This window comes from Lithobates pipiens, unplaced genomic scaffold (assembly GCF_037356315.1).
Source record: "Lithobates pipiens isolate NorthernLeopardFrog02 unplaced genomic scaffold, aLitPip1_a1.2 Scaffold_145, whole genome shotgun sequence".
Classification (NCBI taxonomy): Eukaryota; Metazoa; Chordata; class Amphibia; order Anura; family Ranidae; genus Lithobates; species Lithobates pipiens.
The window spans coordinates 166,562-177,282 of record NW_027507734.1 but is presented as its reverse complement, the minus strand read 5'-3'; the positions used below and the strand labels follow the sequence as shown (position 1 = coordinate 177,282).

General features: G+C 40.6%; 1 protein-coding gene across 1 annotated transcript; it reads left to right on the top strand.

Annotated features, from left to right (window-relative positions):
- Nucleotides 1-2,875: 2,875 nt before the first annotated feature.
- LOC143981393 (uncharacterized) lies at nucleotides 2,876-4,571 on the top strand. The gene has a single exon (XM_077479217.1). It carries the CDS (start codon nucleotides 3,013-3,015, stop codon nucleotides 4,096-4,098), a length of 1,086 nt encoding a protein of 361 aa, XP_077335343.1. The 5' UTR covers nucleotides 2,876-3,012; the 3' UTR covers nucleotides 4,099-4,571.
- The last annotated feature ends 6,150 nt before the right edge of the window (nucleotides 4,572-10,721 follow it).

The following is a 10,721-nucleotide window of genomic DNA, read 5'->3' as shown; positions in this document are numbered from 1 at the left end:
GCAGTGGGGAGGTCCAATAACCCCAGTGGTTTACATCATACAGAAGGTCCCGCAGGGCTAGGCAGCAGAGTGTTTGACCATCCTGGGGCCCCTGGCCTCCCCCCTTCCTGTATTAGCCACCCCACATTCACAGTTTAGGAGGGGCATATTAGGCAGGTCCAACATGTCGGACATCCCATCCCAGGGCAGAATGAAGGGAAGGGAGAAAAGAAACCCAGTTCGCAAGTACATAGAGTCGGGAAGCAGGTGATCACATATGGTGCAGGGTATTTACCCATTGTGCAGCCTCCTCAGGTGAAGTAAAGAAGCGGGTCGACTCACCGTCCACCACTCTCAGGCAGGCAGAGAAAAGCATAATGTACTTTATGTTCCATGGCTGCAGAGCTCGGCACCTAGACATCTGTCCTGGTCACCATTTTGGTCATTCCCCCATTATTTGTTTACATATCAGAAAATACAGCTCAGTACACTGTCCATACATGTCAGTAAATGCCTGAGAATTTGAATGTGTGAGGAGCAATGCTTCATGGGACATGTAGTCATGGGGAAGAGAAGGAAGCAAGTGATTCTAAAGGCAGATGTTTGTTTTTTGTCTTCCTGTAGGGGAACGCTATACTATTCTTTGTGGCTTCCTATAGTGGAACTCTATACTATACTTTGTGGCTTCCTATAGGGGAACTCTTTACTATACTTTGTGGCTTCCTATAGGGAAACTCTATACTATACTTTGTGGCTTCCTATACGGAAACTCTATACTATACTTTGCGGCTTCCTACAGGAGAACTCTATACTATACTTTGTAGCTTCCTATAGGGGAACTATGAAGGCAGGAGGAGCCAGAAGTTCCAGGGATTCAGAAGAGGAGAATCAGGGGTGCTCTGTGCAAAACTATTATACGGAGGAGGTAAGTAGGGGTGCACCGAATGGAAATGTTGGTGCTGAAAGCAAAAATGAAGGGTGCACTAGGCCAAAACCGATACCAAAAAGATAGTTTTAAAAAAAATATTATATACAACCACCATTTTATATATAACCATCTCTTGTATCATGTCCCCAGTCTCTAACCATCTCTTGTAACATGTCCTCAGTTTCTAACCATCTCTTGTATCATGTCCTCAGTTTCTAACCATCTCTTGTATCATGTTCTCAGTCTCAAACCATCTCCTGTATCATGTCCTCAGTCTCAAACCATCTACTGTATCATGTCCTCAGTCTCTAACCATCTCCTGTATCATGTCTTCAGTCTATAACCATCTCTTGTATCATGTCTGCAATCTCTTACTTAAACACACTCCTATAGTATTAGAAAAATTTCCATTTGGTGCACCTCTAGAAGATATGATATAGGATATGGCCAGAGACTTCAGACATAGTACAGGAGATGGTCAGAGACTGTAGACATGATGCAAGAGATCAATGCAACCTCTCCAGTGCCCGTCAGATGCAGCTTCACCAGTGCCCATCATGCAGCCTGCCGGTGCGATCTCCATGTGTCACGGAGCTGTAACAATGTTCCACTCCTGTGATCACGTCCCAGATTCAATGCCCCACTATTGGATCAGTGTGCCGTCTATCACAGGAGGCAGGACATTGTTACTGAGACCCGGACAATTCAGCTTCTTGACACACAGAGACCGCCGCTCCGTGGGAGTGAGGAGAAGAGGGAGGCGAGGAGAAGGGAGGGGAGGACTGGGGCATGCCAGGATGACACCCCTACAATGGGTGGCCCCATTTTACGCTTCATTTTCGGCAATGTGCTGAAGACACAATTTTTTGCAGTTTTTTTGCGGCCGCCAAAATTTCTGTGCATCCCTAGAGGTAAGTATGACAAGTGTGTTTAGAAAAGAAATCCAACGTTTACAATGACTTTAAGGTCTCTGTGCAGGGAAGATCAGCATCTGACCCTAGAGAAGGTGGAGGCTGATAGACTGGAGGTGATAGAACCTCCATGTATCTTCATGTGTGACGCCCAGGTAAAATCCCCATATATCCTACTTCTGGTTGTATTTATTATTATTAATATATATATATATATATATATATATATATATATATATATATATATATATATATATATATATATATATATATATATGATATATTACTCACTATTTCACAGTATAAATGAATCCCTTATAGTAGGGATTATCTGCTGTTTTTGTAACATAAAGCAATATTTTTTATCCCCACCATAACAGATCATTAAAGAAAAATCATGCGGCTGCTACTAAATGTCCTATGCTGGCCATACATGGATCGATTTTTGGATGAGAATATTCACACAAATATTTATATGAAAAATGATTTGTACATTTGATGAATGGACGAGTGTAGCTTGAAAATTCCTCTTGCTTTTAACATTCAATTATAAAATTAATGTAATGTCTGAGCAAAAACCACATACACGATGTGAAAATTAGTTTGATTGTAAAAAGTTTTTTGTTCTGCGCCTTTGAATTTTCCCATCACTGTGTTGGAAAATGAACACCGATTTGACCCCACTAATGGTTAGAAAATTGTATGAATTATTTTTCAAAGAAAAATTTGTTTGTGTACAACCAGCATAAGTGACATCAGGTGCAGGGAGCTTGTACCTACCTACCTGTCTATGACAAGGGAGTCAGTCTGTCATCCATCATATCATTATATTACACTCCTGTCTGATCATCTGCAAAACAGCGTTTTACCTCTTTTTTACATTTTAATAATGATGATCTCTGATTCTGACATGTAGCAGATTCTACCTCTAATAATACACCTGTCTGTTATTCTGAGTGTATTAACTATCCAACTATATATCTGGATATTTTTATTTACCACTGTATATAGATATTCAAGAATATTAACAAAATTATATACCAACCTTTTTTGAAGTTTTTATCCCATTAGTTGAAACAATAATCGGCCAACTAATCAATTATGAAAAAAATCATTAGTTGCTGCCCTACAGAGGACCCATTTACTAGTTACTTTGAGGGGGAATTGTAAGATCCTCAGAGACAAAGCTGCCTGATGTGGATGGAGTCCTGGTTTAGGAGAACCAATCTGCTTATGTCTAGTAATAATCTTTTTATTTCTATTCTAGTAGATGGACGGGAGATGAGGAAAACCTCAGAGGATTGTCTCACTTTGTCTCCAGACTGTACCGTAGAAGATGAGGACATCGCACAGCATAGTCCAGGAGAAAACCCGGTTACCTCAAATGTCCATCCGGCACCACACAGTGTAGATGGACCATTGTATTTCTCTTATCCTGAGGAACCTCAGCCTGTGAGGGATGGTGCCATCCTTCCAACAGAGAAGAGGCTTTCCTGTACTGAGTGTGGGAAGTGTTTCCGTTCTATACCCAAACTTCATAGGCATAAAAGATCACATACTGGAGAGAAGCCGTATTCCTGTCCTGAGTGCAGGAAGTGTTTCGGTTTTAAATCTAAGCTTAATGAGCATATAAGATCACACACAGGAGAGAAGCCGTATTCCTGTCCTGAATGCGGGAAATGTTTTTCACAGAAGGTCAGTCTTTACACACATCAGAGATCTCACACGGGGGAGAAGCCGTATTCCTGTTCTGAGTGCAGGAAATGTTTTTCACTGAAGTCCAGTCTTTATACACATCAGAGATCTCACACGGGGGAGAAGCCGTATTCCTGTCCTGAGTGTGGCAAATATTTTTCAGATAGGTCCACACTTTACAAACATCAGAGATCTCACACAGGGGAGAAGCCGTATTCCTGTCCTGTGTGCAGAAAATGTTTTTCAGACAAGTCCCATCTTAACACACATCAAAGATCTCACACAGAGGAGAAGCCGTATTCCTGTTCTGAGTGCGGCAAATGTTTTTCAATAAAGTCCAGTCTTTCCACACATCAGAGATCTCACACGGGGGAAAAGCCGTATTCCTGTTCTGATTGTGGGAAATGCTTTTCACAGAAGTCCAGTCTTTCCACACATCAAAGATCTCACACAGGGGAGAAGCCATATTCCTGTCCTGAGTGCGGGAAATGCTTTTCACAGAAGTCCAGTCTTTCCACACATCAGAGATCTCACAAGGGGAGAAGGCATATTCCTGTCCTGAGTGAGGGAATTGTTCCTCACTGAAGTCCTGTCTTCCTGAACATCAGGGACCCAACACAACCCTTAAGGTGTATTAGTGCCTTGAGTATTGGACATGGCTTCTATATGAATTTTATAGAATTAAGTGGTAATAGGGAATCAAAAATAAAACACCACATCCCAATTTTGAAATTAGAAAGAAAATGAGCTAGAGGTCACAAACCTTGGGACTTTAAAGCTGTTATATATTAGCAATGTAGACACACTAGTCATAGCATCATATTAAATTAATGAATTTAATTACAAAAAGTTAAAAAAAAGGAGACAATTTTGTATTTCAAAATCTGTTGTTACACTTGAGCGTATAGACATAGACAATACCACTTTCTCAACATGTTTCGCTCGACAGAGCTTCCTCAGGAGATATTTTGTATGGTGACTATTAAACTATAAATAACAAAAGATTTTATAAGTACTCCTGCATAATCATATATAAATAAACAAAATATATAACAAAATAGCATCAGAAGATTATATCAATTATAAGGCATAGAAAATAGTAATTTCATCAATATGGAGGGTTGCTACAAATAAACAATAATAATAAAAACAAAACAATGAACCTTACCAAAGCTACTTCATTTGAGGTTGAAATAGAAATTTCCTGTGAGCATAAAAAACACCAAGTTTCTTCGCACTGATCCCCAGTCAAGGTGTGCAGATAAGGACAAGATTTCATTTAGAATTTTTTTCTATTTGGAAAAAATAACACAGAATATTGAGGACAGTTTAAATATAAGTAGGGGGTACATAAAGCGTTTAGGGTATCTAAGGTGAAGAACACCCAAAAAAGATACCTTTAAGAAGTCAAAATGATTGAATCTATTTTATACTGATGCATCACACCCATACTGGTGATACATCTTACTTTGAATGGGATAAGGTAAATAATGCTGTGATGAATAGCAGATCAGGTGCACTGTCTAACTTACCTCAAATATAAGAAAATGAGTGTCAAAGACAGACCAATCTTGATGCTCCACAGATCTAACAAAATAGAAAGAAATTGAAAAAAAGGACCATAATTAATGGGGGTTGTCCATTTAAGATGGCTGAGTGCCATCCAGCAAGGTAGAAGTTCCCTAAGGGTAATCTTACTGTTACAGAGTCAAGATTGCATTTGGAGAGTGACAGGCAGCAATATTACTCTCTGCCTGCTCCTTGGTATTAAGGACAGAGACTGATGGGGAATATCCCCGTTTTATTGCCTTAACCGAGCGCGGCAATGTCTGACGTCATCGCTGCGTTGCGGACGTTAAGAAGAGTGCCAGCGTGCATGCAGCGAAATGGAAATGGTGGCACGAATAGATGATGCTCATTGCGGCAGTCTATGGCGGCCATTTTAGAAAATATTTTGCCTTACTCAGGTGGAAAAACAGGACCAAGCTCGTGAGTGGTGCCAGAGGGCAAACACTGGATAAATCTGGCATGACAAAGAAGGAATGATGTAAAAATATATGCACTCGGGATCTAGGTAAATGGCAGACAAACTGCTCAATTAAGGTATATAACAGTGCTGACCACAAAGGTCAAATACAAATACCTTTATAGATAAACAAAATTTAATTAACAATGCTCTGGGAAGTTCATTGAGCAAACCCTGTTCACAAATAATATCGGTATATATACAAACATTGCAGTGCAATTTTATGGCATAATAATGCAATAAAACATTAAATATAATGCCTTGAAAAATATATAACTTATTTAAATGATATATTTAAAATAAAATATTTAAAAAAAGGAAAGGAAAGAAAAGAAAGGGGAACTTATTCTACAAAAGTGGCTTGAAGCTTACAGCGTCATTTAGACCAGGATATTTAAGAGCACATAAGTAAAATCTTATCATAATCTCCCCCTCTTTCATTGGGGGGACATGTTCCGGCGCAAAAAATTGCATTTTGGTGTTGTCAAATTGATGGCAGAAGCCTAGATGGCGACTAATAGGCGTCTCCATCTTTTTCTTTACTACTAGGGAAACATGGTCCCTAATGCGGTGGAAAAAGGGGCGTTTGGTCTTTCCCACTTAAAATGCATTACACTCACATGCATTTTAAGTGGGAAAGACCAAACGCCCCCAATGGACTGACATGTAGCCAAAAATTTGGGGGGAATACATGCGTCCATTGGGGAGGATAACATCCCTCAATGCATGAATGTACCTACAGTATCCACATTTATGACATTGTTTGGTTCCTTTGTTACTACCAGTATTTATGGTAGAGGGGGCATAATGACTGTGCACTATACTATCCCTGATTGATCGCAATATTTTATATGTGATCTCCGGGTAGTCCTTCAAATGTTTAGAAACAGTTGTATCCCCATTACGAGGTACCAGTGTTTTTGTATTAGGTCACATACTTGTTTGTGCTGTCCAGAGAACCTAGTAATCATCCTTAACTCAGTGCTGGATTTCTGGATTTTTTTACCATGTATCAAATTAGATTGATCCTCTTACAGAGGCCTTTTTTAAACATTTGTTGCTGTAGCCACGTATTTGTAAGTGATTCATATATTCGGTTCCGTCAATGTGTCCCTCATCCCACAATTCCATCCATTCTTCCAGGGCTTTGATGTCATTAATTGTGTGTGAATTGAGTCCTTAGGTTTGTCATACAAAATATAAAGTATTAGTTGTTATGAGAACAAATTGAGATCTTTGATTAGTTCAAAAAGATAAATTTTCTGTGTCGGACAGAAGGTCACGCCTAATTCCAAGATGGAAATTTGATCAATCGTGAGAGGGATAGACAACAAATTTATTACTTCAAACCTTTGGGCTGTTTCTGATGTAGCGACTCCGCACTCTGCGTCTTCTTTGGGTCGTGCACCGGCTGTGAAAAAATGAGAGCCAGACGAAAATCTGACTGGGAAATTATATCATTACTATTACTTGCCTGAGAAAGTAAAGATAGAACAGGTGATGAATTAATCATACTAGTGCTTGTGATGGATTCAGGGTGACCCAGTGCTTTAGTGACAACATTGGTTTTAGCTGTGGTTGCTCTAGTGTTTATGGGTGCTCGAGTAGTGTTCGGGAAACGTTTAGATGAACCCAACTATGTATTTCGATTACCATTGGTGCGTTCGGATGGTTCTGGCTTCTTTTGACTAATAGTCAGATCAGGTGCCTGTGAAGAGAGAGATGAAGCAGGAGAGGTTTCAGAGTCATTAGGTTCAAAGCAATTTTCTTTTGGAGTATGCCCATTTATATTGCACCTCCTGTTTTTGGTTTGAGCCCGATTGTAGACCTGATAATTGTCGTAGGATAACTTATCTCTTAGGAATTTATTTTCTTTTGTTTTAAGTATTTCTGAAACATAGGTTTCAAGATTTTCTTTCAATGTGCTCTCTTGGGCAGGACAAAGTTTATCAGATCGTTTCCTTTGTACAACTGTTCAATCTCATTGTCCAGAGAAGTTAATTCAGTACTAAAATGGCAACAAAGTAATTCCATCATATTGGTAGAGCATGTCTGAAGATTCTCTTCCCAATTGGCTTTAAATTCTTGTTCTAATTTTGTTAATAGTGGGGAAGATTTGAATTCTTAAGTCCCAAGGGGCAATTTTATCATCTATACATTTGGAGAAGTATGATTTGTTCCAGTAAATTCAGGATTTTTTTATCTAGCATTCTGTGGAGTTTGAGGAAGAAAAGGTCCATAGAGATACCACCTCCTACCACATTTTGGGACCTGTGGATTTGGTCCATAAGACCCTCAAGGTGTTGCCACAATAGTTAGACATAGTAAGAAAAGAAAACAAAAAAAATCTTATTCTAAATAATTAATATGTAAATAGAATGCACTTTCATGATATATAATAATCTATGATTAAATAATTACTATAAATTTGACACATCCTCAATTTCCGTAAAGTGATAGGTGGGTAACACCTGTTTAACCACTAGGCGTCCGCGCTATAGCTGAAAGACGGCTGCAGCGCGGACGCGAATTGCCGGGAGGCCATCCCCGGATGTCCTCCATTTTAGTTCCACGTTGCACGCTCCAGCGAGCATGCATCGGGGAAGTTCTATGCTGGCCATGTCCCTTGGACACAGCCAGTCACAGATCGCTGTAAATGGCCAATCACAGCGACCGTTTACAGTGGCATTGGTGTGTCCAATGAGAGATGATCTCATATGCAAACATATGAGATCATCTCTCATCACCGACTCTCCCTGCTCACACAGAGACAGCGTGTGAGGAGGGAGAGATGAACAGTTGCAGCGGCTGTGAGTAGAAAAAAAAAACACAGAAAATAAAGTGCCCACAATGTCACTGCCATCTGTCCCCACTGCCATCTGTCCCCAGTGCCACCTGTCAGTGCCATTTGTCCCCAGGCCACCTGTCAGTGCCATTTGTCCCCAGTGCCATCTGTCCTCAGTGCCACCTGTCAGTGCCATCTGTCCTCAGTGCCACGTATAAGTGCCATCTGTCATCAGTGCCACATCAGTACCACGTGTCATCAGTGCCACATAGTGCCATCTGTCATCAGTGCCATATCAGCGTCATGTGTCATCAGTGCCACATATTAGTGCCACATATTAGTGCCATCTGTCATCAGTGCCATGGGTCAGTGTCACGTGCCATCTATTATCAGTGACACGTGTCATCAATGCCACATATCAGTGCCATCTGTCATCAGTGCCGCGTATTATTGCCGTCTGTCATCAGTGCCACATGTCATCAGTGTCACGTATTAGTACCATCTGTCATCAGTGCCACATATTAGTGGCATCTCTCATCAGTGTCACGTGTCATCAGTGCCACGTATCCGTGCCATCTGTCATCAGTGCCATGTGAGTGTCACGTGTCATTATTCTGGTGCTCCAGGGCCTTTAAAAGTGTAATAGGTAGTCAACAAGTTAGATGTGTAATTTATGCTCCTAGAACACCTGATGGCGCTCCCTGCATGTTGGGCCTTTCTGAGTGGCTAGGCTGTGGAAAAGTCCCACACATGTGGTATCGTAATACTCAGGAGGAGTAGCAGAATTTATTTTGGGGTGTCATTTGTGGTATGCACATGCCATGTGAGAGAAATAACCTATTACAATGAAAATTTTGTGAAAAAAAAATCTTAATTTTGCAAAGAATTTTGGGAAAAAATGACAACATCAAAAAGCTCACCATGCATCTTACTAAATACCTTGGAATGTCTAGTTTCAAAAAAGGGGTTATTTGGGGGGTATTTGTACTTTCCTGCCTTGTTTGGGTCCCAAGAAATGAGATCGGTCACCAGTACATCAGATGTGATCAATTTTGTATGATTTGCACTACAGCTTGTAGACTCTCTAACTTTCACAAAGACCAAATAATATCCACTAATTTGGGTTATTTTTACCAAAGATATGTAGCCGTATAAATTGTGGCCAAAAATGCGTTTTTTATACCACCAAAAGAAAGCTCTATTGGTGGGAAAAAAAGGACAAAAGTATTTGGGTACAGTATTACATGACTGAGTAATTGTCATTCAAAATGTGAGAGCACTGAAAGCTGAAAATTGGTCTGGTCACGAGGGGGGTTTAAGTGGCCAGTTGTCAAGTGGTTAATCTTATAGAATTAAGTCGTAAAAAGGAGTCAAAAATAAAACACCACATCACAATTTTGAAATTAGAAAGATTATTTATTTAATATTTTATTTTTTATTTTTCTCCTCGCTTCTTCTTTTCTTCTCCCCTTTTCTCTTTGTCTTTTGCATTTTCCTTTTCTTTTTCTCTTGCTGTCTTTTTATTCCTTTTCCGTCCACTTTGTCTTCCTTCTAGGTTTACATTCCCTCATGCCTTTCTGCCCCCCCTTTTCTTCCTTTACTATCACAACTCAGTGGTCTCATTTCTTTTCTCCTTTCTTTTCTTCCACTGTTTATTCCCTTCTCGTTTCTCACTCACTGTCGCTGCCTTTTGTTTCCATCACTCGTTTATCTACACTACGCTGCTTGCTCTTCTCATTTTCACTTCTTTTCCCCGGCCCTCCTCCCCTGATTGGTCACCTCTGGTGTTGTGGGCGGGGTCTGCCAACATCATTCGTTTCCATGACATCGGCGACCCAAACATAACCGCGTGTATAGCTTCTCAGCTGCCGCCGACACAATGCGCGTGCGTGATCGGTGGTAGCTGCTGTAACCTCTGACTCGGCATGGCACTGTAGCGTCCTGGGCTGCTATAGTAACCACCGCCGCATTGTGCAAGCGCGGTTCATGTCCATTATGCCGCGATCTGTCTCACAACCTCTTCTCCCACTGACCACAGTGTATCCTGATCTTACTCCACAGCTGGTCTGTCCCCACAGTAACACTACTGAAAAGGTACTTCGTGGCACTTACAGCATGTCATTACATTAACCCTTACTTTGGTTATATAGTCTTTTTGTGATTTTTGTGCTCATACATGAATATTTAACAGTTTTGGCGGGTATTTGTGACATCATATCATTCGGATGGGTGGGAGGAGCTTGGTTTCTTCTACTTTTTGCTCTTTTTTCCTTTTTCTGATTGGTTGATGGCTTTTTGAATAGTTTTCACCGTCACCCCGCACATATCACATGCCTGACGAAGGGGCCCTGCACAGCTCCGAAACGTTGCGCTATCCTTGTGTTGTGATCATGCAAT